At 41.9% G+C, this 27542-nt stretch overlaps 1 protein-coding gene across 2 annotated transcripts; it reads right to left on the minus strand.

The window, feature by feature from the left end:
* On the minus strand, nt 1–27542 carry TMEM45A (transmembrane protein 45A). 2 transcript variants are annotated; one of them, XM_035115921.3, is made up of 6 exons: nt 27396–27542; nt 7861–8053; nt 6153–6365; nt 4706–4890; nt 3232–3377; nt 1–1530 (listed from the first exon to the last, which is right to left on the minus strand). In XM_035115921.3, the coding sequence occupies exons 2-6, from the start codon at nt 8045–8047 to the stop codon at nt 1437–1439; spliced, it is 825 nt and encodes a 274-aa protein (XP_034971812.1). In that variant the 5' UTR covers nt 8048–8053; nt 27396–27542; the 3' UTR covers nt 1–1436. The 2 variants fall into 2 exon arrangements, with proteins under 2 accessions (XP_034971812.1, XP_034971811.1); XM_035115920.3 differs by having other exon boundaries at nt 7861–8056.

Raw genomic sequence — 27542 nt, forward strand, 5'->3', positions numbered from 1 at the left:
TTTTTTTCAAAGTAAACTGGAACAATTTATTTCAACATTTAAAACCAAGTTATTATTCATAATTTTAAGTAGCTGCACTACCCTGAAGGATCCTTCATTGATTACTTGATAGATAGAATTCTTCCTCCTCTCTACCAAAAGATTGCTATAACAATAATTTTGGTGTTTAAAAAGTACATATGAAGTAGAAATTAAAATGCTCTTGTCCATTGGTAGAGGAGTCATTTAAAGTTGGATTTTCTAAACAGAGCATATGTACATCCTATTAAATCTGCTAGACACACTTGCCACTTTATGTCCCACATACGCTATTCCCAGCCAATAATATACTTACTGACAAGAAAGCTAAAAGGCACGCAATATCATATTGTATTTCCTGAGTATAGCTTCATACTGAGTAACGTGGCACAAATAAGGATACTTCTAAATGGTGCTTTCCCAGTAAGCAGACTCAAAAGGAATGAGCACTACTTGCAGGAAGAGGTATCTGAAAGTGAGGGAGGTAGCACTGCCATAATCCCTCTCCCAAACAGTAATCCCTGTTTGCTTTGAGTATAGAGATAGTGAACCTGTGGCTCTGCAGAAGTTGCTGGACTACAACTCCCATCCTACACAATCATTGGCCTTGCTGTCTGTGGCTGATGGGAGATGGAGTGCAACAACATCTGGAGGGCCTCATATTCCCCATGCCTCACAGAGACATAACTTTTCCAAGGTGTGGTCAAGTTTCGTGGTCAAGTGGGGATTTGAGCCTCTCACCCAACTCTACTACACACTGAATAAATTCAGAGCAAAGGCTCTAAGATATACAGCAGACATATATAAATGCCTTATTTATATAAATGGACTCCGCTGCAAGGTAAGTAACAAGTCCAACATACTGCTTACAATCATCCAGCGTTTCAAGAATACCATTGTGTCCTAAGTCATGACACTAACTTTTTTTTTGCACTAGATTTGTATTTCCTTTAATGCAATTAGATTGTACTTGATAATAAATAATAATAAACAAAGCAATAACTTTGAAAAAATATAAATTTGCAATATACCCTTTGGAAACCAGACAACAAATTATTATTTATAGTTAAAAACAGATATGCACACTTTATCACTGGATTGGTTTTAAGGTGTATACAATCAGTTTTATGCAACGGCAGGGTTGCATTCGATTGCCACGTGTGGAAATCTCCCAGTTTACCCAAGAGCAATGAAAGAATAGCCCCATAATAATGGTCTGGATTGAATTGCACATGGCAATGTCACCCCAGCCTACTCATTAGCAAAACATTCTCTTTCTACTTCAAGCAAAGGATAAACGATGCACTAATGGAAGTTTCATAAATTAATGCAGAGTCTTAACGATGTGATAAAAACGCCATTACAATTCAGAAGTGGAAAGAATAGGTGCTAAACCTTAAGAAAACATTTGTGCTGAATTAGATCTCATCTTCTGATTCCTGGTCTCGCTCAGATGTTTTCAATAATCCAATTTCCATGGATGGAGCTTGTTTTAGTTTTGTGCGAACTATCCTGGAGAGGGGAAAACAAAGCAGAACAATTTGGGCCACATGTTCACTCGGTTAGGTGTCAGGAAATCAACTCCTATTTAATATCAAACAACAAAAGAGCCTTTCTGAATGATAAACTTATACTCCTGGTTTGACTGTTTTCCAATTATATATCCTGATACAGTAGCATATATATCTACAGGATCCAACTACAGTATTTTAAAATATAGAAGAGTTTTCTTAAGTGCACAAATGAATGAGCTGCCTTCAACAGTATTTGACGGTCATTTAAAGCAAAAGCCATCCCAAAGTCATATATGTCCATGCAGAGAGGAAACTTCTGAAACACTCACATATAGCTTTGCTCTTTCTAAGATATTTGTGTAAAATAGTTAATAACCCCATTATCAGCTCATCCAGGGCACTCAGCTGATTACTAAATGACTTTTCTCCCTGTGGTGTGGGCCAATATAATCTGGTGACATCAAAGACTGGAAATTTTCATTGAAATAAATGTTTCATTTTGTATAATTTTTAATTGAAGTTGGCAATCTTACCTTAGTTGTTTATATAAATATTTGTGCTTTGCACATGAATTGCAAAATCATTGTCATATATTCTAAGCCGGGTAGGAATCAAGTGTGGAGCTGCCTATTTTATACAGGATTACCATAGTAACAATGTATACCCCAAGTCAATTTACCAACGTTTTGTCCAGGGTTCCCAACCTAAGGCCCGGGGGCCGGATGCGGCTCAATCGCCTTCTAAATCCGGCCCGCGGATGGCCCAGGAATCAGCATGTTTTTACATGAGTAGAATGTGTCCTTTTATTTAAAATGCATCTCTTGGTTATTTGTGGGGCATAGGAATTCATTCATATTTTTTTCTTCAAAATATAGTCTGGCCCCCCACAAGGTCTGAGGGACAGTAGACCGGCCCTCTGCTGAAAAAGTTTGCTGACCCCTGGTTTTGTCACACTTTAAAGTGCTCACTCATCAGCTATCCCCTCCTCAATCCCCTTGTACCACAACCTGTGTCATTCAGCAGAGTCCCTCAACCCTTGGCAGAGGCGATGGGTGCTGGAAGTCACCTGATCTCTGATCAGTTGTGTCTCTACTGCTTACCAGGGTGCAGAGTGGGAGAGGGAGGGGGTTGTGAGGCTAGGGTGCATGTGCTCCTGCTTGTCCATTTCCACCATTCATTCATTCATCCTTCACCCTCTACCTCCTGGTAGGCAGTAGTGACGCAACTGACCTGAGGGCCGGTGAGGGTCACCACTCTGCCACTCCTATCCTTTTCAATGGCATTTCTCTGGCCCCAACCCTGTAATATTCTAGGGCTGGGTGCTGGCATTTCAAATAGATCCATGAGCAAAACGTTCATGCGTCTTCCCTGATCTTAAGCTTTGAGACGAGACAGACTACCGGAAAGAGCCTCACAGAGTTCAACGGGCCGCTACCTCTTTCAGAAGAAAAAGAAACACATATTGCTCACTGTAAATTACATCGAGGAACCTTGCTTATTTCCTAGCAAGGTTGTGAGAAAACAGCAAAGCCCACTTGGGTTATGCTAATGGTTGCAGGCTGACACATGGAGGTCATTGCAATTTCACATTCCTCCAGAACTGGAGTAGCCAACACTGCACAGCTGAGAGTTATGTTGTGTTGAACCATGCTCTAGCATTTAGTGGCAAGTTAAATGAAACTCTTCGGGATTTACTTACCAGCTGATTACAGTGTAATTCAAAGCCATTATTAGAAGTGCAAATGCATAATGCCAGCAATAGCACATGGTGATGAACATGATATTACTGTGGTCCGTTTGGTCCCATTCTGGACCCCCACTTGGAGGATAAAGTACAAATCCAATCTGTGGTGTCAAAAAAGGACATGTGGCAGATGATGGATATGTTATTGCTGAAGTTTTGTTGAAATTTGAAACAGAAGATCTAATTACAGAATGCATGATTAAATGGGCAAACAAAAAGGGTTATAATATACAGATGGAACACTGAGAGTATATGTGGACTAAAGGGTTAAAATTCACATTGTGTTACGATTCTAAAGAGAATTTTTATAAAATGATGCATCATTGGTCTATATTTTGAAATATGTAAGACACACACTTATATTTTTATAATAACACCAGCCCAAAGAAGGTAATTTCACAGTTACATTTTTGAAATGCTTCTTAAATAGAAATTTACAAGCAGCAGTAAAAGAAGATAAGTCTCAACCCCAAACCTACAAAGGAACACCCTGGAGAAGAGAATGCATTGGTGAATTCTTCTACTGTATGGTACTGGACATATTTATTTAAGCTTATTCATTGAAAGCACTGCAAAGGGGAGAGCTGCCTTCCCTTCTGAAACTTAGTCTACTGTTGTGAACTCTTCCATTTTTCAAAGAAACTCTCCACCTTTTCTCTTTTTTACCTAGATGTTTTCCTTGTCATAATATATATGGACCAGGAGCTGAGAGACGCCAGTTCAAATTTCCACAGCTGTGAAGCTCACTGGGTAACCTTGGGCCACTCACTGTCTCTCAGCCCAACTAACCTCAAAAGGGTTGCTGTGGGGATTAAATGAGGAGGGGGGAAACCATGTGGACCACCTTGAGCTCCTTGGAGAAAAGGTGGGATATAAATGCAAGTTAAGTACGTTTCTGTTAAATGCAGGCATGAGAAAGCAGGCTTTCCTGTGAAGGCAGAAGATGATGAATGAAGAGGAAGGTGGTGGCAGCCTTCCTCTGATGAATACCAGGTGGCCATCAATGTAATAAAGCACAATGTCCCACAGTGACATAACCAGCTCCAATTTCAACATGTCTGCCTGGTAATTAGAGGAACAACAGAAGGTGGGGGGGCAATGGTATCCGCTCCCTAAGAAGTGTTTGGATTTGGATTTGATACCCTGCTTTATCACTATCCTAAGGAGTCTCAAAGCAGCTAAGATTCTCCTTTCCCTTCCTCCCCCACAACAAACACTCTGTGAGGTGAGGCTAAGAGACTTCAGAGAAGTGTGACTAGCCCAAGGTCACCCAGCAGCTGCATGTGGAGGAGTAGGGAAGTGAACCCTGTTCCCCAGATTATGAGTCTACCGCTCTTAACCTCTACACCACACTGGCTGCTGGTGGGCCTGAAATCAAAGTTTTCCTGGGAATTAACTGATTACAAAAGCAGGAAACAGACTCACTCACCTGCCAGAACCAGCTCCCCTGCAGTATACAAAGACTTGTTCGGAACATCTCAAGGACAATGACGCCACGGAAGAAGACCTCCAAGAAGATGCAAGCAGCTCCTCCAAAGACGGCGACTACAAGTAACTGATGAACATGGAAATCTAACATAGCTCGGCCGTGGATGTGGAAATAAAAGAGAAAACCTGGTAACAAAGAAATGAGGGTGTCTACTTTTGCTTCACGAATTAATTTACTGAACAAAATTTCTGTTACAAACCGTAATATTTTGGTTTTGTTTCAAGTAACCTATGTGTATATGCATGCATTATTTTAGTAAAGTCAAGAAGTGCTCAGGTACCTAGAATTTCAGTAGGGAGAATCCAATATCCCACCTCCCTTGGAGGAGGGGAGATAGCTAAGGACTCCCCAATTCTGCGGTGCTCAGGGTCAAAATAGAAACTAGATGGAATACTAATTAGCAACCATGTCAGGTTCATGCTCCCTCTCTGTAACTGATAATAGGTGTTTTAACTGGCAACACAGAGCAAAGCAGTCGAGTGGGGAAGTGATTTTTATCAGGACTTGGGCAAGAGAGGAAAAAACTAAATCTTCCCTCCATATGCTCAACCCCCCCCAACCCCCAACCCCGTTATGGCAGGAGTAGGGGGAAGTACGAAAGTAAACCCCACTATGAAAGTTTTGATGTACACATTTTCCCTCTATTTATTTGCTGAAAGATTTCTACTCTGCTTTTCAGGGCGAGACTCATCACAAGGCAGCTTACAGAACACCAGCAGCAAACAGATTGATAAAATGCGGACAAAAATATTGGTTGTGTTCCCCCAAAGGTATTGTTTTTATTATATTTGTATACATAATTTACATTAAATGCTGAGGTATTTTCATTTCATAAATGAAAATGCATGTACATATATGTGCTTTCCTATTTTTTAAACATTTTGGAAATATGGCAACCCTAAAGTACATGCTTCTGTAATCCTAAACATATTGTTAACTCAAAGCAGAGAGCCACACTCATCAATAAGTGTGTTATGTTTGGGATCGTAGTGTACATGCAAACCATGATGTCTGCTTAATTAACTTAAATATAAGAAGCCTTTAACCCTACTTCAAACCCCAAATCTTTAATTCTTCTATCCTGCCCTTAGTCTGCCTAATAAAGATAGAAAGTTCACTATTCAGCTCCATTAATTCTCATTCTTGACCTTTCCTTCAGCCTTTCCTTGTTGCACCCTTTCAAACATGACTATACGATGTACTTTTTCTAATGCAGCTTTTACCAACCTGGGGCAAAGCAGGGTTGATGGGATTTGCAGTCCAAAACATCTGGAGGGTACCAGGTTGGCGAGCACTGCTCTAATTGATAACTTTTTATCTTCTCATTTTTGTGTTAAGAGTTCAGAAACAATTTTCCTCCATTAACAGTATGATACAGTCAACTCACCTTCCACAAAAACAGCAATTGAAAGCATCAACCTGTCCAAGGCTACTGGTAATACATTAGTGCTGTGCACCACAATGTCTACCAGCCCTGAGATGCCATAGAAAAGATACATGGTTGCATGCTGCCAGTTCATTAGGTGATCCCATTGTTTCTCTTCATAATTATACAACTTCAGATGTGGCCCATCAGGAACAAACTGCTCGGCGATCATACCTGTGTGTGAAATAATGGCAGACTGCGTCAACAACCTTCTTATTCAGTTGCTTGATTAAAGGCTAGTTAAAGCCTTTTAGCATCACTGTGGTAATGGCAACCTTTCTCCTTACTTATTGTTGTTGCTGTTTTTGCAGCAGCTGTTGTTATTTTGCAACAGCTGAAAATTCAGGTCAGTCCTTTACGAATACCTCTTGATCTAGTCAATGCTACTGCCCACAACTCCATTTCATGTGTTCTTTCTTTAGCACTATTAAGCATCTGGAACCACAGCTATGAACCCCAAAAGGAAACTTGACACCATCCCAGTAATGGACTGGATGAGAGCCAATGAACTTGAAACTCAATCCACACAAGACTGGGGCACTGTTAGTGGGTGGTTCTATAGACTGGATGGATGGGAGGCTGCCTATTCTTGATGGGGTTACACTCCCTCTGAAGGAATGGGTACACAGAATGGGGATACTTCTGGATCCACTGCTGTTGCTTGAGGTTACGTTGGCCTCGGTAGTAAAAAGTGCCTTCCATCAGCTTTGGCTGGTGGCCCAGCTACACCCCTATCTGGACAGGGATAGCCTAACATCAGTTGTCTATGGTGTGGTAACTTCCAGGTTAGATTACTGCATCATGATGAAGGCAGTTCAGAAACTTCAGCTGGTGCAGAATTCAGCAACCAGGTTGCTCACCAGGAGAAGACAGTTTGAGCACATTACGCCAATCTTGGCCCGACTGCATTGGCTGCCAATTAGTATCCAGGTTCAATTTAAAGTGCTGGTTTTGACCTACAAAACCTTAAATATCTCAGGACTGTAATACCTCAAGGACCACCAGAGACTGGGCAGAGGAGGAATGGTGGAGGCCTTATCCAGGGATGAGGAAGAGGAAGACAATATAGATTTACAACAGGGGTTTGCGGGAGGTCACAGCTCAGCAGCAGATGAGGGGGAAAGTTGGGAAATCATGGGAGAGCCAGAGCAGAAGTTGGCTGACACGTTGTCACTAGAAAGCATTCCAGACCCACCATCTCTCAGAACCCAGCGAGCCTTAAAAGTAGGAGAGCAAAGAGCTCAAAGACAGAGGGCACTTAGCAGCACCTGTAGAGGAGGCAATGAGAATAATGAATGAGAAAGTGGGAGAGACTTGGGACAACGCCATTATCCAAGAGGCTGGGTTCTATAGCCTCTCTCTGTAAAGTTTGAAATTTTAAAAACTGTAAGAAACTTTTCCTTTTCTGTGGAGGCTCCCCGCTTGTGGAATGCTCTCCCCAGGGAGGCTCACTTTGAGCATGGGACCTTCTACACAGAAAAAATATGCTCTGCCACTGAGCTATGACCCTTCTCCCATTCAACGACAGAATCCACACTACAATTTGTTTTACCATTAATGCATATTGTTTCAAAAATAATTATGGTTTTTATTGTTATTCATGAAGATCCAAACATCCTCAATCCTAACCATTTTTATTTGGAAACACTGCTAAAGAAAATCAACTTACCAATAAGGGCAAAGGAGGCTTTGGCTATGCCTTCTGCTATTTCTAAGCGATGAAATCCTGCCTTGGAACCAATGGAAGAGTTCTTTTTCCTTCGGCAGAGGTACTTCAGTGGATATTTCACAGACCACCACAGGCCAAAGATAAGGAAGAAACTCCCAGGAAGTGCATGACCTTTAAAATTTGCCATCTTTTCCTACTGCACAAAAAGACACAGTCAAAGAGTGTTCTTAAGTAAAGCGTTCCTGGGAGAAATCAATCACTTGTAGCTCTAATCTAAGTTTCAGTCTGCATATAAACATATTCCTGCAGGAGGTGGATTTACAACATTTGCTTGTCACGTGGATCCTCATGCTGGACAGATGCAGCCTTGGAGACAGTGGAGAGCCTAGTGTTATAATGCTTGGAAGATCTGAGCTCTCCTTTACAGCAGGGGTGGGGAACCAGATGCGGTTGCGTCTCCTACTCTCACCAGCACAAGTCAACATAACCAGTGCTCCGGCATGGCTAGGCTGCAAGTTCTATCTAGAACATCTGGAGACCCACAGGTTCTCCACCCTTAGAATAACAGAATTGTAGAGTTGGAATGCAGGAATCTCAGCTTGTATTAAAAGATGTGTGCATATGCAGGGGCGTACCCAGGATCAAAACTAGGGGGGGCAAGGGGCGGGGCCAAGGCGCGGGAGGGGAGGGGCCACAAAGTGGGAATGTGGGCGGGGCTACAGAGCCCAGGTGAAATCAAAATAAACCTGAAGCGACGGCGGCGAAGGGGAGAAAACCAGCGGCCGCCTAGAGGAGAAGAGGGAAGTCTGGGGGTGGGCGGGGGGGGGGAGAGAAGGGAACCAGGCTTGGATCGGGGCCTCCGTGGAGGTCTGGAGCAAAGCCCCGGCCTCCGCGAAGCTATCCGAGGCTCCGTTGCTGCAGCGGTCTGGCAGGCGCTGAACGATTCCCGACGTTCGGGAGACCTTTGAGCACAGCCGCGCTGTGCGCATGCGCCCTGCACGGCGGCCGCCGGAGTCCACAGCCGCGCTGTGCGCATGCGCCCCGCTTTGCGCATGCGCAAAGGTCTACCGAACGTCGGGAGCGTCAGCCCTTGCCCCCTCCCACACAGCGCGGCTGTGTGGACTCCGCACGGCTCGGGCACAAGAGACTGCTGCGGGCGCCGAACTCGCGCTCCGCTGGGCTGTCCTCCGCCTCTGCCCACCAGCCCCGCCGGCAGCGCCACTCTTGCCCGCAGCTGCCCGACCGGCCCTGCCTCTAGAGTAGGGCAGCGGCCCCTCCCTGCCCCGCGGTGGGTACGCCCTTGTGCATATGCACTTCTCATTGAAACATTCTGATTCCAGATTCCTTTCCATTCCTCCTCAACACTACGATCCAAATTCCCTTTTATTTTATTTTCATAGCCAGAGCTCCTGACAGTCTCAACTGGCCTACAGAAACCCCTAGGTGGTGCAGCCATTTGCCTGCCCCACCACCTTTAGCTGCTACCGTATAAGCAGCAGGGCTGTGGATGCAGCGATGTCCTGCCCCCCCCCCAGCTCCATTAAGCTCCTCCACCACCACCCCATGTTCTCTAACTGTGTTTTGTTTGGATTGCAGCCTAAAGCTTCTAATGAGCTAGTGAGCAGGCCCTTCAAAGTTGTTACAACATGGAAATGGCTAGTTAAATGGAAAGTGAATGCAATTAAAGTATCTGTTAACATGCAGGTTGAGTGTTAATCTTTAACGAAGATTGTCAGGCTCAAAATCAGCATTTTTCGCTTTTATTGGTTTATGGCTGCTAGCTATTTACCCTTCACCTTGATAGCTGGACCCATTGTCCCTATGAAAAGGCAGCGCCCACAGCGAAGTTGCAGGTAGACCAAAGAGGCAATATTTAGAGGCAACATGCAAAAAAGAAAAGCTAAGCAAATGAATATTTATTTTACAGCGGAACACAACAGCAGCTGATTCACCACCCAGATTCAAATTTCTCTACTGAAAAACAATCGTGACTGTATGGGTGAGATATGCCCTCTCACGACTGGCTAATTTTTGCTTTTTTAAAGAAAACTTTTTGCACTTGGAGACTTAGGGAAGTTAAACAAGAAAAAGATTTTATTTTACAACAATATTAATAAAGCAAGAGATGCACCAGGAGATGGAATTATTTCAAGAAATATTTTACACACACACACACACACTTCTTAATGTGTGTGTGTGTGTGTGTGTGTGTGTGTGTAAAATTCAGTGGTAGAGGCTTCTAAACAAGATGATAAATGTGCAACTTATATTTTCTTCTGTTCCTTAAAACAAACACTTAGGTGTTACAGCTTAGGTCTTAAAACTTTGGTTCTGAAACAAGGTGGTACTTTCTGTCAGTTCCCCAACCTTCTATAAGTCTCCCTCCTGAGCATGGGTCTAGCTAGGATTATTGTTGGGGGGCACGCTTTTATTAGGGGGGCAGAACCTCAGATTTGTGTTGATTTTGATTAATTTAGGGGGGGCAGCTGATGTAGGATATAAATTCCTTCTCTTTAAGAAATATTTTCTTTGGTTGGGCTTGAATAGTCATACTCAACATACACTCTGTGAGGTTCACATCTAGGCTTGCTTTGAATGGTCAGGCTTTTTCTTCTTCTTCCTGTCAGCAAATACCCAGAATAGCAAAAAATATGAATACATCCCTGTTAGTTTTCTATTTTAGCCCAGGAATACATTTGCATATTTATCTGAAGCAGGGAGAGTGGGGAGATTAGTAGCAAAGTTCAAAGGCACTCCTTGGCTATAACAAAGATTAAACTGAAAAGGAATATTTGCTGTGGTTACGGCCACAGCCATTTTATATACGTTCACCTTGTGATAACCACAGAAACGTCAACAACATGAAACTAACAGGCACCGTTTGACTTGAGGAAAGGAAATTCCTACTTCCAGAAGCTTGAAACCCTCTGCTGCGTATGCTGCAAACCCCAATTACCAATTCCTCTCTACATTTGTGGAAGTCCAACCTAGCACACTTTTCAGAAGGTGTGTATGAGGCCTCTCTGTTTGAGCTGGTCTTTGGGTCCAGGTGTTAGTTGAAGAAGGCTGGGAGGAAACTAGTTAAACTAGAAGAAACTCACGGATTTGTTTACTTGAGTTTTCCCCTTCCCATTGCGGAAGGGGTAAGCTATCAATCTAAAATATATGTGTGTGCATGTCCCCACATTCCAGTTTGGACACCCTCCCATCACATGCCAGAGGTGGACATGGTCAGAGGCAAAAGTACGCCACAAAAAGCAGGCAACAGGTTGGTTTCTTCATGTTCACATACCCTTCTTTATTCTCTCTCCAGCCAAGCAAGAAGCATTATTAGCATTCAAGGACACATTCCAGCTAGGCAAAAAACACTCAATGAGGGTGCAAAGCAGAACAGCTGAGGGGTGGGACTCATGAAAGCTTGTGTGGCTTGGGGAATTTCGAGGGCCACATAGAGAGGTTGCATTTTTTTTTATAAAAATAAAGTTTATTGTAGATTTAAACATATACAGCAATAAAAAAGAAAAAAGAAATTCCAACTAAACAGAACAGGCCCAAAAACACAATCCCCCTCCCCCCTACCTCCAGAATCCCCCTTCCCCTCCCCTGCCCTTACCCCCAACCCTATTCCTTCACAACCTAAATTAGACTTATCTATGTTATAATTATTTTCATCACACACACATTATTACAATTTTGTACAATTAGAAACAAAATCCAAATTGAAAATAATAATGCAGAATATTACCATCCAAATAATATCCAGATAATTATAAACTTATCTACATTATCCTTGAGTCTTACTGTCTCGGAAAGAGAATAAGTATAATCCACATATACACATATACATTTGAAACTAGAAATATGACATCCATAACTTTAATCCTTTTCTTCTTTATTCTAGAATCCTGCTACGTCGGAGAGAAGAGACGGATTATCTATGTGTGTACTAAGATAAATGGTAAGTGGTTCCCAATTTTTTAATTTATCCTTCACATTTGTTTCCTTCAATAATTCGTGTTTTCTTGCTAAATTGTAATATAATATTAATTTATGTAACCAGTCCTCCTTCTTTGGAATCTCTTGAGATTTCCATGCTCTTGCCACTAAGAGTCTAGCTGCCACCGTTGCATAACTCACTACACATCTATCATTCGGTTTTATGTCCTCTCCTAACATCCCTAATAAAAAGATCTCAGGTTGTTTCTTAAAAGAGTATTTCACGATTTTCTTTAACTCTTTATAGACTAGTTCCCAGAAATCTTTAATGAGGTCACAGCTCCACCAAATATGAACGTATGTCCCGACTTCTTTACAGCATCTCCAGCAGATATTGCTTACATTTGGGTACATTTTAGCCAGTTTAGCCGGTGTTAAATGCCATTGATTTTGCATTTTAAATATATTCTCAATCAGATCATAATTTGGCGTAAATCTAGAATCTCTTTTCCATAATTGTTCCCATTTTTGCATACTAATTGTTTTTCCCAAATCCTGGCTCCATTTAATCATATAATTTTTTGTTAGCTCCTCTTCTGTTTCCCACTTTAATAGTATCTGATATAAGTTCGAAATATATTTACCTTCCTTATCGATTAAAATTTCCTCCAGGTTCGATTTATTCTTTTCAAATCCCACTTTCTTATCCAATTGTAATCTCTGATTAATTTGAAAATAATCTAACCACGTATTTAAGTGGTGTTTTATTTCTTCATATTCTCTCAATTTCAGCGTTCCTTCCTTTTCTTCCAAGAGCATACGGTATGTGGGCCAGGTGTTATTCATATTACGTCTTCTCACCGCCAATAGTTCGGCTGGAGAAAGCCACCAAGGGGTTTTTGGTTCAAAGAATCTCCTATATTTTAACCAAACTTTAAATAAAGATTTTCTGATCATATGGAACATGAAAAAATTCTTCTTGTCTATCCTATCTTTCATCAAATAATAATGCCAGCCGTGTCCTAGCCCATCACCTTCTAAATCTAATAGATCCGAATTTTTTAAAACTACCCATTCTTTAATCCAGACTAATGCCGCTGAATCATGAAAAATTTCCAGATCTGGGAGGCCATAACCCCCTCTGTCCTTATGGTCTATCAGGATCTTATGTTTTATACGGGGTTTTTTCCCGTTCCAAATGAACTCCGCAATGTCCCTTTTCCAATCCCTAAAATATTTCTCCATCCCCAACAATGGAAGGTTTTGGAAAAGGAAGTTCATCTTAGGCACCACACACATCTTTACGGCTGAGATTCTACCCATAAATGTTAATTTTAATTTCCTCCAAACGTCAAATTTCTTCCTAATTTGCTTCCACGTTTCTATATAGTTATCCTGAATCAGGTCGATTGCTTTTGTTGTCATCTCAATTCCTAAATATTTCATTTTTTTACTAATTTTGAGATTTGTGGTTTCTTGCAACATTTTTTCCTCATTTACTTCAAGATTTTTGACTAACAATTTTGTCTTGTTATAATTTATTTTCAAGCCTGCCAATTCCCCGTATTCTTCTATCAGCCGGATGGCGCTGGGAATGCTTGTAATCGGGTCCTCTGATGTTATTATAATATCGTCGGCAAAGGCCTTTACTTTATAACTTTTATTGCCCACCACAATTCCTTTAATTTCCTCGCTTTTCCTAATTGTATTTAATAAAATTTCGAGTGTGATGATAAATAAGATGGGGGACAGAGGGCACCCCTGTCTTGTCCCCCTTGTGATGTTAATTTTATTCGTGAATTTTCCATTAATAATTAATTTAGCATTTTGCGAAATGTAAATGGCCTTTATTGCCCTTTCTAATCTATCCCCCATTTTTACCTCTTCTAGCAATCTTAGCATGAAGTCCCAGGCCACCCTGTCAAAAGCCTTTTCCGCATCCACGGCCAGAATTGCGGCTTGTTTGTCTCTTCTATTTTCTAGAAGTTCTATAATATTAATAACATTTCTTATATTGTCTTTGGCGAATCTGCCTTTCACAAAGCCCACCTGATCCTTTTGTATTATATCTTCTAAAATGGAGGATAATCTGTTCGCTAACAATTTTGCAAATAACTTGTAGTCGCTATTCAGAAGCGAGATTGGTCTAAAGTCGTTCGGGGTTGGAGTTTCTAGCTTTGATTTTGGAATTAAGATTATTTGCGCTTCTTCCCAAGAGTGCGGGATAGTACCTTTATCCAGTATTAAATTAAATAATTCTTTCAGAGGGGCCAACATTACTTCATCCAGGGACTTATATAATTCCGTAGGGAGGCCATCTGGGCCTGGGGCCTTGCCATTTTTCATCGTTTTTAGGGTCTCCTTTATTTCCTCTACTGTTATTTCCATATTTAACGCTCTTAACTTATCTGATGGTATTAATGGCATATTATGTTTTTTAATAAATTCTTCTATTTTCTCCAAATTCGCACCTTCTTTCTGGTAAACCAATTCATAATGTTTTTGAAAAGCTTTCACAATCTCACTTGGTTTCTCTAGAATTCTGTCATTAAATTCAATCTTATTAATAATTTTCTCTTTTTGTCTCTTTTTTAGTTGCCAGATTAATAATTTGCTTGGTTTATTTGCCCATTTAAAATTTTTGTATTTCCAAAATTGTAAATTTTGATCCAATTCATCATCAATCATTTTCTCATATTCCAATTTTAAAATTTTTAATTCATGTTTTATGGCTTCATTTTCCTTTTTTAATAATTTTTTTTCCTTCTTTCTAATTTCTTGTAGCAAATTAACTTTTTTCTCCTCTCTGATTTTCCGCCATTTTGCATTTTGTTGAATGAAGAACCCACGTAGCATTGCTTTCCCAGCGTCCCAGACTATAGTAGGGTCTACTTCTCCCCTATTATTTATATCTAAGTATTCTTTAAACTGTGTTGATACATCTTGGATTATTTTTGAGTTTTTTAACAGGAACACATTCAGCCTCCATCTTCTATCTTTTACCTCTGGAGCAAACGTCAACCATACCGGGTTATGGTCCGATAAGGTGCGTGAACATATTTCCACTTTTGCTAGTCTCAAAACAAGTTCCCTGGGAATCCAAATGGCGTCTATTCTAGACGCCACCTGGTGTCTATGGGAGAAGAACGTGAAATCTTTTTGAGAGGAATGTTTATATCTCCACGCATCCACCAGATCTAGGTTTCCAGTCAGTTCATCAAAAATTTTTGGTAGCTTATTTTGTTTTTTCTTTTGGGGCGGGCCTGATTTGTCTAAGATTGGATTTTTGATTCCGTTCAAATCTCCTAAAAGTATAATTTTATCTCCGTGATATTTCATCAATTGGTCCTCTAGCTCCTTAAAAAAAGCCACCTTGCTACCATTCGGGGCGTATACCCCCACCCAGATCCAATTCTCTCCTTCAATCCGTGTCTTCACTATTACGATCCTGCCTTTTTTATCTTTCCATAACAGTTCTGGGCACCATTTATTTTTTATATATATCACCACTCCTCTCTTCTTCTTCGTATCTGATGTTACAAAATCTAGGCCCAATTTTTCATTTTTTAAAACCCTTTCATGTTTGATGTTTACATGTGTCTCTTGGAGACATATCACATCCCACTTTTCTTTTTTCAGTATATGGCTAGTCCTGTTCCTCTTCTTCTTATTGTTCAATCCATTAATGTTCCAAGAAATTACTTTAATACTCATATTTATTCGAAATAACCAATTAAATGATTAGAGGAAAAAGAAGAAGAAAAGAAAGAAAAGCTACGAAGAAATAGAGAAGAAGAGAACAGAAAAGAGAAGAAGACAAAGGAGAAAGGAAGAAAAAACAGACACGGGGTAATGGTCAGGAGAAGAAAAAAGTCCAACCCACAATTCTGTTATTAAATTAATCTACTATCGCTCCTGCTTCTTCAGCCTCATCAAGATCACTTGCCACTGTTTCACCTTCCTCGCCTTCCACCTCAGTTTCCGTCTCTTCCTCTCTCAGTTCTTGTCTCTCCTTAGTCTCTCCAGTCTTTTCCCCCCCAAGTTGTTGTGAGTATGTCCTGTAAAATCTATCGGCAGAGTCCGGCGTCTCAAACTTTCTCCACCTCCCCTTATAAAAAAGTGAAAGACCCTCGGGGTATTCCCATTTAAAGAAGATCTTTTTAGCTTGCAAGTGTTTGGTCAAAAATTGGTATTTCTTTCTTTTCTGAAGAAAGTGTGGTGGGATTTCCTTCATGACCACTATCTCGACACCGTCCATCATCAGTCTCCTTTTCCCTTTAGTCTGTAGAATTTTATTTCTGAGCCATAAGGTCGTGAAGGACACCAAGCAGTCTCCCGGCCAGTTGTTCATTCTTGCTTTCCTGGAGTTGATCCTGAAAGCCTCTTCAATTCTTGCTTCTATCTCTCTCTCGTCTATCTGCAACCAATTCGCCAAGGCTTTAGACACTCTGATCTCGATGTTCTCTTGTGGTAATTCTGGGATATTTCGAAAACGCAGGGTTTTTTCTCTTAATTTCATTTGCATAAGAGCCAAGGCATCTTGTTGGGCTTCAAAAGCCGCCTTTTGCTTATCAAGCTCTTTCCTTATGTCTTCCGTTTCCTTCTTACCACCTCTTTTTTCCTTGGAGATCTTATCCACAGTTTTTTCTATAACTTGGTTTTTAGATTGGAGCTCTTGAATAGTCTCTGCCGTTTTATTTGAAGTCTCTACCAGTTTTTCCAGATGATTTTTGGTTTCCTGGGTGTCCTTTGCAATGGTTTCATATTTCTCTTCAATCTTTTCCACCTTATCTTCCAAGGTTTTCACCCTCTCATTCATCTCAGTCTTAATTTCTGCTAGGTCCTGTTTTATTTCGCTTATATCGCTCCTTAGGCTCAGAATCAGCTCTTTAAGTTCCATTTCGTGGTTGGTTAATGAAGTTCTTCTTTGTTGTGAGGTCTCAGCATTTAGTTTCTTCACCTTCTCCAGTTTCTTGTTATCCTGTGGCATGCCTCTGTTTGGACACACGATGTCGCACTTGCTTGTTAAAAGGAGGGAGATCACTGGAAAAGCAGGCTTTATTAGAGCCGCTGACTGTCAATATTGTCTCTCCTTAATTATGTAGTGTCCCTTTAACTCTCCGACGCTCCTGGCGGTGTACGTCCCTACACTTCCCCGTTCTTTAGCACTTTTGCTGCTTAGTCATACTGTCTGACGCTCTGTCGCCATTTTGTCTCAAAAAATTCTCCTCTCCCTTTTGCCACACTGTTACACGACTCAGGACTTGCGTGCGTGTGCTTCCCTCAATTCTAAGTCCAACAGGCTCCAGTAAATTAGTCCATATATCTCCCCCCTAAATAAACGTTTGGTTATCCCCTCAAGCGTCTCTTTAAAAACTTTCCGTTTCACTCCTTCCCTTCTCCCCCGTCTTACTTCTTTTGCAATTATATATCTCGCTGCGTGCAGGGGGGGGGGACGCTCTCAGCGCTTTTATTGCCCCTTCTCCTTTAGTTCTAAACACGCTCGGAGGTTTGCGAACGGGATTAAAATAGATGGAATTTTACCGACGTGATCGCTCAGGCTCGGTTTGGCTGTCTCTGCTGGTCCCGCTGTTCTTAATGCGTCGCAGTGTCCTGGTCTCTTTCTTCCTCGCGCTATACACACGAGTTATCCGGAGTACACACGGACACGACCGACCGTTCGGACGAGGATCGCCTCCCCGACCTTTCTTGGGGTCCGCTAGCCACGCGGGTACCCCCTTTTGTCCAGCAAAGTTAGAAGCGCTAGAGCGCTCTTTTTTCCTGCCTGTGAAACGATCCGCGGCAAAACCGGAAGTCATAGAGAGGTTGCATTTGACTCCCGAGTCTGAGGTTCACCATCCCTGAGTCACAAATGGCATTTATTTGTAAAGTTGAAAAGAGAACACTTCAAAGCCTGTCTGCATGAATGATATACACTCAAACCTCGGTTATTGAACATAATTCGTTCCGGAAGCCCGTTCGGCTTCCAAAATGTTTGACAATCGAGGTGCAGCTTCTGATTGGTCGCAGGAGCTTCCCGCATTCAAGCAGAAGCCGCGTTGGATGTTCAGCTTCCGAAAAATGTTTGAAAACTGGAACGCTTACTTCTGGGTTTTCAGCATTCGGGAGCCGAAACGTTCCAAAATGGGGATCTGAGGTTTGATTTGACTGTACTACTGTTGTCTTTATATGTAGCAATGTTTTTCTTTTCTTTTCTTTTTGCTAGGTAGCTCTCCTTCCCTTGGTTTTTGATCTCCCTGAATGCCATTGAATTTATTCTTCGTCACAATAGGCACTGCAGGTGCACAAACTAGGCAGGAAAGCTGCCCCCTGTGCCAACACATCAAAGCAAGCCAGTTGATGTATCAATGAGCCTACAAACAGCTTGCATTCAGGAAGCAGTTATGAATGATGAACACCTTTAGTCATTTTGATGTTTTCTTTTTGTGCCTGTTCAATGGCATTTGGATGCTAAATATTTGATAAGTCATTCTGTGCTTTAAGCATCTTGCAAGTCGCTTTGAGATATCGCCAAGGCAATTAGCAACCATAATAAATAATAATGATTGCAGTTACAATGAATTCAAACGAACAGCTTGCACATTGTCACAATGTTTAGTAAACAAAAACATGGGGCTCAAGAAGGAATAAGAATCTGGTAAAAATGTTGAGACAAATTCCATTTTGCTTATAAACATGCACAAATCACAAGATCAACGTTCAGGCTTTTCCTGCTCCCAAAAAGACTTAGGCATGTTTACTCAAAAGTAAGTCTCAAGTGTGTGGCTGACTTCCAGATACATGTGCAGAACATTGCAGCCATGCAGTGCAGTCCTATATGTCTACTCAGAAAGGAGCAGGGAGGATAAAAATCAATGATTTTTTAAAAAAAAATCCAAACAAAATTGGATTTTTAAAATAAAATGCTTTTGGAGGAAAAATCTTTCTAAAGATAGTTTTCTATTTAAGTTACATTATAGTCCAGAGGCTATTCAACAGGAAATAAGGATTTGTTTTAACTGTTTCATGTGTAGTAAAACTCGTTTAACCACATCAGTTAACAAACATGGATACATATGCTATAATGTTATTGTTTTAGTTAAATAAATTGTTATTAAGCAGTTCTCACCTGGTTAGGCAGGGCACCTGGATTAGGGCCTCTCAACACTCATCAATGCAATGTTGAACAACTGATGATCAAATAATGATCACATTATGAACATGACCCTCCTCTTCCCATATCCAGCAGACTGGACAGCCTAAAAAGGAACCCCACAATTGTCCTCTTGCTATGTACCATGCCACTGATACAATGCACAAGCCTCAGTCTGCACAGTGCAAGGAGAAACAATGAGATAGAAAGTAAAGGGTCAAATGCTGTGATGGGTGCTGGCACAAAAACAGCCAAAATTTGTGAGCCAGAAGGAAAGAATGTGTATGCAAGCAATCCGAAGGAAATGTTGTGGTCGCCAATCTCTGGAATAATCAAACGGATAGCATAAGTTAGAAGGTGTAATATGGGCCCCTTGTTCCTTTTCTGTGCCAGCTTCGTTTATGGCATTAAAAGACCTTGCAATTTGCTGTGTAAACCTTAGAAGATGTCAGACTCAAAATGGCAGACAACAAAAGTGCTTTTTAAGGAACTGATGACTCCAGTAAGTCTCTCAGACTTTCCTTCTCATTTTCTGGCTATCCAAGCAGATTTGTAACTATTGGCAGAACCTTACAGTACAGGCATCTTTAAAAACAGAATGTGCTATATTAAATCACTGTAGAACAGAATTAATAAAGAGTTTTGTTTTGTTTATTAATAACATTTCTTAGATATGGAGCCAAAACTGAATGGGAAAAAATATTGTATGGAATAATATTGTCTTCTGACAAATAAATGTTATCTAAAAATAGTGTGTGTTTTTCTTCTAACACCACTGATAAAAAGGTTACTGTGAAACATATACTGTATTTTACAGTAACCTTTTCTTAAGAGAAAAAGACACTACAGTATTTGGGGGAAATATACCTATCAATGTTTGACTTGTCTCCGAGCTTAGGGGCACATCAAACACTGGAACAATCTCTTGTCACTGTGCATAAATGTTTCACAAACCCTATTCATTGAAATCAGGAAGTGGGGTAGGGCAGTGGTTAAAAGAATGAGCTGGAACTCAGATCAGTAAGGAATTCACCAAGTGATCTTAAGTTAGGTAGTATTTCTCAAATGCTTCTGACAGGCTGAATTCCAAAAATGTCTCTTGCTTGCCTGCATAGAGAATAGAAAGGTAGGTGTGTGTGCACATGCAGAAACTAGCCTGCTGTGCAAAATGTAAAATTAGCATTTATTGCTCCACCCACTTGGCAAATGTGGCTGTCAGCTGGAAAAGGTCCCTCACCTCTGTCCTGACTACATCTCTGTGGTTGGACAAGACTCGTTCTGTATGAGGACCAGGACCACTGGGAGGAAATGCAGGGAAGCACTAGGGTGTCAATAGGAATTCTGTATCCATGTTTTATCATGTTCAGGACCAGCAATCCATGGCTGTGTGCTGTAACATGTGAACAAATATTGAAGATGACCCCTACCTTATTGTATTCAGTTTCCTTGGGGTGGGAATTGATATTCTCCATGGGATTCTGGAACCTATTTGGATGTTGCTTCTCAGAGTACTTAGGTATGTGCCACTGAGGTTTTGCCTATAATTTCTGGCTTTTCCTTGGTATTGGAAATTCCGAAAGGACTGGTATTGAGAATAAGGTGTGTCACTTTGAATACTTCCCCCCCCTCCGTCTCTTAGACTCTATTAGGATATCCTTCAAAGCATCATCTCAGAATAGACTTTGAATGGGGTGTGTGTTTCTCAGTGTTTCAGCCACAGAGCCTGGCATGCCATGACTTTTGTAGCTATTGCATGAATGACGAATTGAATCATATCCAAGGTTGTCTCTGCAATAAATGTTGCTGCCTTTATTAACTTATGGAGTGTTTTGTCTCACTCTGTTTTGAACTTGCTGTGCATTTTTTGTAAGATCCTCCGGGCACGTAATGGATGCTCTTATGGAATTTGAAGATGTGCAAGATGCACACATGGAGAGGGCAGTCATGCTGTAGACCTTCTTAAGAAGAAGTCAATGGATCATCTTTAACGGGTCTAAGGTATAAAATTTTATTAGCCAGTGGACCTGACTTCTTACATTCCTATAGCAGAGAATGATGCAGCTTTAATTTGAGCAATTATCTCAATTAACTAGAAGCCTATAGCAGACGCTATAGCAGAGTATAGCAGAAATATAGACTATAGCAGAAATGGAGGCAGTGAGAGATTTTACTTTCTCGGGCTCCATGATCACTGCAGATGGTGACAGCAGTCACAAAATTAAGACGCCTGCTTCTTGGGAGAAAAGCAATGACAAACCTAGACAGCATCTTAAAAAGCAGAGACCATTACCTTGCTGACAAAGGTCCGTATAGTTAAAGCTATGGTTTCCCCAGTAGTGATGTATGGAAGTGAGAGCTGGACCATAAAGAAGGCTGATCGCCAAAGAATTGATGCATTTGAATTATGGTGCTGGAGGAGACTCTTGAGAGTCCCATGGACTGCAAGAAGATAAAACCTATCTATTCTTAAGAAAATCAGCCCTGAGTGCTCACTGGAAGGACAGATCTTGAAGCTGAGGCTCCAATATTTTGCCCACCTCATGAGCAGAGAAGACTGTCTGGAAAAGACCCAGATGCTGGGAAAGATTGAGGGCACAAGGAGAAGGGGACAACAGAGGGCGAGATAGTTGGACAGTGTTCTCGAAGCTACCAACATGAATCTGACCAAACTGCGGGAGGCAGTGGAAGACAGGAGTACCTGGCATGCTCTGGTCCATGGGGTCACGAAGCGTCGGAGACGACTAAACAACAACATAGCAGACACACCCATTGTACTGGTCAGCTAATTAATTTCTGGATTTTGTGTTTACACCAGTTAAAGAGAACTATTTATTTTATTTCATTAACCTCCACTTGTGTGCACACTGCTTGTGCAGCTGAGTCTCAATGCTCTTTCCAGGGTGGATAAAAAAAATCAATGATTTTTTAAATAAAAAAAATCAAGTTTTTTTATTTGAATGGGATTTTTTTTATTTAAATCGGATTTTTAAAATAAAATGCTTTTGGAGGAAAAATCTTTCTAAAGATAGTTTTCTATTTAAGTTACATTATAGTCCAAAGGCTATTCATCAGGAAATAAAAATTTGTTTTAACTTTTTCATGTGTGCTAAAACTCAGTCTAAAGTGGGTTTTTTTTATAAAAAAAAATGTTTAACAACATCAGTTAACAAACACGGATACATATGCTATAATGTTATTGTTTTAGTTATATAAATCGTTTAAATTGTTATTAAGGAAATGATTATTTTTCTCCTCCCAATAAAGTACAGCAGAAAAGATGTCCAAATATAAACAATAATTTCATAATTATCTGTCTGTGTTTCTAATAGTATAACCAAATCAGTAATTTTTGATAAAACTGTAAAAACTACTCTGAAAATTTATTATTCCAAAAATGAAACCTTTATCTGGTTGTAAATATTAAGATTATACTAGCAAGTATGAGTCTTTCTGTAAACAAAATGAATTAAATCAAGTCTTACTGACTAGTGATTTAAATCGTGATTTAAATCAATTTGATTTAAATCAAATCCACCCCAGCTTTTTCTTCTTCTTTTTCTTTGCGGGGTTACCTTGCTCAAATTCCACTGTTGGCAATTTCTGTTGTTTCATTGCTGTTGCAAAAGAGGAAAAGTGGAGTAAAACCTGTTGCAAAAGAGGAGAAGTGTGCACATGCACACTTACCAGATACACTGGAAGGAGGCACATTGCAAGCTTTTTAAACAAATGTTGGGATTTGCAAGAGGCTGTGGTGCTTGACGGGAAGCCACATGTGCCTCTAGTGACAGAGGAGTAAGGCCTAAGGCAGGGGTCCCCAAACTAAGGCCCGGGGGCCGGATGCGGCCCAATCAACCAAATATCAACACCTGAGAGGCATGCAATGACTGTCTTGAAAAAGGCAATGGGAAGGTTTGACTTCTTGGGGAAATTTGACTTCTTGCACAGAGCCATCACGTCATTCTTCCTCTTCTACCGCATGGAACTCTGTTGGGTATGAAGTACCGGTACTAGCCTACAACTGAGGCAAATTATCCCCATTCCCATCAGCTCTGACTAGAGAAATCTAGAATGGAGTAAGAGACTCTGTGCCCCGAGTAGGGGGAATTGTAGTATTTGGTGTCATATGGCTGAGAGAACATGGGTTGCGGCAGGCCTAACAACACGACCCATGGCTTTGGGGGCGGGTCTGATATTGGGCTTTGATTGGTGGTTTAATTGTTGCTGGGGTTTTTTGCCTGTTGCAATTTGTTGATTGACAGCCCTTGCTATGTTTAAGCCGAAGGAGCAGTTTGTGCTATCTCTTTGCTGCTCGCTTCGAATCTCAGTGCTTCTAGCTCCTGGAGACGGTTGTATTGTTGCTGATTTAAGCTACTTGCAATTTAATTTCTCCTTTTCACATTATATTCTTAATATTATATTTGTTCTTCACCCCCCTTCATTAAATTTAAATTTATTTTTCCCCCTTTTTGGTTCCCCCCTTTTTTTCTTTTTTCTTTTATCTCCCCCATACCCCCTCTCTAGCAGGGTCAGGCTGTGGCTCATTGGTATAGTTTCTGCTTTGCATCTCTAAGGCCCCAGGTTCAATCCCTGTGAAGGACCTTAGATAGATGCTGCTAGCCAGAATGGAGAATATTGACTGAGCCAGATCAGTGCTTGACCTAGCTACTTTCCAGCGTTTACCTGGCAGGTGGTTGGGCTTGTTTCCCCGGGCTCCGGATCGGGCCCACGCGCTGCAGCCGGTCAGGGAGTTTCGGGGCTGCCTTGAGCAATTTTATTTTATTTTAATTTATTTTCTTCCCCTCCTGGGCGGTTCGGGGGGCTCCTGTTGAGTCAACAGCGAGCATGTGGCTGTGCTGGGTGGCACCGGGTTCGGTGCCTCTCTTCCCACCGGCCAGCTGTTTGGCGGCTTTTAGCCGCTTGCGGGGGGCCGCGCTGGGAGCACGGGCCTGGGGCCACCCTCTGCCGCGGCTTTCTGCTGCTCACCCACCTCTCCCTGGGCTGCTGCTATATGCCTAGTCATCCTGGGGGTCAGTTTTGGCGGGAAGCGCCATCTTGCCAGCCTCCGGCCTTTCAGCTGCTCCCCCTGGTTGCTTGTGTGGGAGTTGTACCATTCTAAATGATTTTATAATAATTGAAATAATATACCATTTAAAACACCATTTTAAATATTTTGTTCTCGGTGTCTTGGTGCCTGCTGCTGCTTTCTGGTTAGCGGGCAAGATTCGTTGTATTTGAGCAGTGCTTGGAAAAGGTTGCTGTTACTGTTATGCCGGTTTTATTTTAAAAATTGTGATTAAATTAAATTACGTGGCATAATGGTTAGAGTATCTTGAGTATGGCCTGGGAGTCCAGAGTTCAATTCCTCATTCAGCCAGCCATGTAGCCGACTACGTTGCCTTGGGCTAGGTATTTGAATTATTATTAATAATAATAATAATAATAATATTTAATAATGTGACCTCTTGGGGCCTTTCTTAGTGGCTGTCTGGGAGTGCTGCCATGGGCTGCGCTCTGACTGCCCTCCCGCTTTCCCCACAGGCCGCACCTTTTCTGAGGCCTGCGGCCTAGCGTAATAGGGGGATGTTGCATTGTTTTACTATTTACCTGGCTGTGGATTGTTTTACTATTTACCTGGCTTGCCATTTTCCTTAGGTTAGTGCTGGCTAGAATCATTGTCCCTCCATTCCCATCAGCTCTGACTAGAGAAATCTAGAATGGAGTAAGAGACTCTGTGCCCAGAGTAGGGGGAATTGTAGTATGTGGTGTCATATGGCTGGAGAGCTGCGTATGCATCATGGGGGCGGGGGGGGCGTTCTTGTATTGGAGATGATAAATGGCCTAAGACAGGGGTCCCCAAACTACGGCCCCCGGGCCAGATGCGGCCCAATCGGCCTTCCAATCCGGCCCGCGACGACCCCCGCCGCCCGCTGCCGCCGCCCGCTCTCGCGGCGCGCGGCGCAGCGGCGATCTAAAAAATCGGCAAAAAAACGCCGAAAATCCTTTGTGCGCATGCGTACGGGCCTCTCCCGACCCGGAAGAGGTCATTTCTGGTGCACTTCCGGGTCGGGGGAGGCCCATACGCATGCGCACAAGCGATTTTCGGCGATTTTTTTCCCGCCCGTGTGCGTGTGCGCATGCGCACGGGCGCGCACTCCCCCGCCCTCCGGCCCGCTGCGCGCGCACTCCCCTGCCGTCCGGCCCACCGCGCGGTCGGCGCGGCGGGCACCGGCCCGCCGCTCGGTAAGTCTGGGGACCCCTGGCCTAAGAACTTCTTTAATCTGTTCCAGAACTTTAGGAGAGAATACAAAGCCCTGCATTAAGCAGCGGATTGGTTCAGCTAGACATGGGCCAGGCAGAAGACAAATCTACATGAATGGGTGATATCTCAGCAATTTTCAGTAGATTGGCAAGGGGTTTCTGATTCCCATTAGTTTTAACAATGGCGACAACAAAATGCCCCCCCCACACACACATGCTAAAAAGCTTTAAGAATCCCTGATCTGCAGAAACTCTGGGGTAGATTTTGCATGTCACCCCCAAGCAGCTGCCCACCCCAATCAAGTAAATAAATAAAAATACTTAACTAACTGAACAATCACATTGCAGTTAGCTTGGTTCTGCACACACCCCAACATAAATCCTGTACCCCCAACATAAATCCTGGCTATGCCCATGCTCCCAAGCCACCATTTTGCAGCTGCCCACACCTGGAGCAGATGAACTGAAGAATCCATTTCACAATTCTATTATTCACCACAGTAAAATATGCAACAACATTGCTTAGGGGCTGGTGTAGATAACAAGGACATGACCCAGAAGGCCTACATTACTTAGTACAGTACTTGCATTAATGTATCCCTTGAATTAGAAAGCCATCTTTAATGTTACAGACTTTGTCCACCATTTTCTCTACCCATAGCTGCCAAGTTTTCGCTTTTCTCGCGAGAAAGCCTATTCAGCATAAGGGAAAATCCCTGTAAAAAAGGGATAACTTGGCAGCTATGTCTCTACCACCTGGAGTATTTGAATCATATTGGGCAGCATGGCTGTGGCAGGGATAATAATAATAATAATAATAATAATAATAATATTTATACCCCACCCATCTGGTTGGGTTTCCCCAGCCACTCTGGGAGGCTTCCAACAGAAATATTAAAATACAATAATTTATTAAACATTAAAAGCTTCCCTAAACAGGGCTGCCTCCAGATGTCCTCTAAAAGTCTGGTAGTTGGGGGAGGATTCTGTTTTAGGGAACTAAGTTGTAGCAGCTTTTCTCGACTTCCATGACTTACTTTTATGAAATTCATAAGGGGAAACATTGGTTTGCAGAATAATCTTTGATATAGAAAGCATGCTTAGTTTATAGGTTAAGATTTAATAACAGTGACAAAAACCATGCTGAAATATCCTATTGTGGGGCGATAATATTTTGGGGTCATATTTTCAATCAGCAAAAAGGTGTTTCCAGTTACTCTTGGGAGCATTCCTGTGTGTCATAACAACCCAGGCTAGCATATAAAGGAACAAGCAAGCTAGACCTGTATCTAATATTCTGTGACATACTGTATTGTATTTACGCATAGATCAGTTGCTATCAACGCTTGACTCATGCTGAAAATATCTGCAGTACTACCAGAATAATGAAATGTTTTTAAAAAAGAAAAGAATTGTTAGATCACATTCTTGTTGCTACAAAATAAAAAAAAATCCTTCAATAGCACCTTAAAGACCAACTAAGTTTTTATTTTGGTCAGATTCTTGTTGCTGTTGTTGAAAAAAAACCTATGCTCGTCTTGAAGGCAAAGGAGCAACTAAAACATGTTAATTAATCTTCAACAAGTTTCCCTATTTATTTAGGCATACTGAGTGTTTCCCACCAAGCCCCACAAGAAAGAAAGAATAGAAGGCAGGCCAAATAACAAATATGAAAAGAACTATTCTATACACCACTCTCCCTTGATTCCGCAAACTCCAGTGTAGCGGGGAAGGGAGTCGACTTTGCAGGAGCCACAGAAAAAAAGACAGCAGCCGGCGGGAAGTTCTCCTGCACAGTCCTCAAAAAACCGCCCAAGGTGCGAGAAAGGCGTTTAACATTCATTTCGACGGGACTTGCGCAGGAGAACGTCTCGCTAGAATGTGAGAAAGGCTTGAGCGGAAAGTTTCCAGCGAGAGATGCTCAAAGACGTGCGTCTACGTTGCTGCAAATCATATGTAAATGATTTTCCTATTCAGAACTCCCACGGAATCCAGTTATTCCCAGGTAAGCGCATAACTGCCCGAGTACCACTAAACTCAGGAAAGGAGACGTTTCGGCGTGAACATGCTCAGGATCGGGCAGCGAGCACAGGAGAGATCCACTCCGGAGCAGATGGGAGAGATCCACTCCCTCAAATCTGTGGGAGAGGGGGGAGAACCACGCAAATACAGGGGGGCTAAGGCTTACCGAACTTGGTCTGCTTCTTTGCAACTTTTTTGCAAAATGATCCTTATTGTCCCAATTGGGAACTTCTGAGAATCATTTAACCCGCGGAGCTCCGACGACGACTTTCAGGGATGCGGACGTGTGGGTGACCTCATCCCTCCTCAGCAG

The sequence above is a fragment of the Zootoca vivipara genome, chromosome 4 (assembly GCF_965207765.1).
Source record: "Zootoca vivipara chromosome 4, rZooViv2.hap1.1, whole genome shotgun sequence".
Taxonomy (NCBI): Eukaryota; Metazoa; Chordata; class Lepidosauria; order Squamata; family Lacertidae; genus Zootoca; species Zootoca vivipara.

Bases quoted from the DNA above. Each gene is read 5' to 3' on its own strand.
- TMEM45A (XM_035115921.3), bottom strand. From the start codon at position 8,047: ATGGCAAATTTTAAAGGTCATGCACTTCCTGGGAGTTTCTTCCTTATC. The intron at 6,366-7,860 runs GTAAGTTGATTT...TTTCACACACAG, and splicing joins AGCCTCCTTTGCCCTTATTG to GTATGATCGCCGAGCAGTTT. The intron at 3,378-4,705 runs GTGAGTGAGTCT...TTGACACCACAG, and splicing joins AGGGGAGCTGGTTCTGGCAG to ATTGGATTTGTACTTTATCC.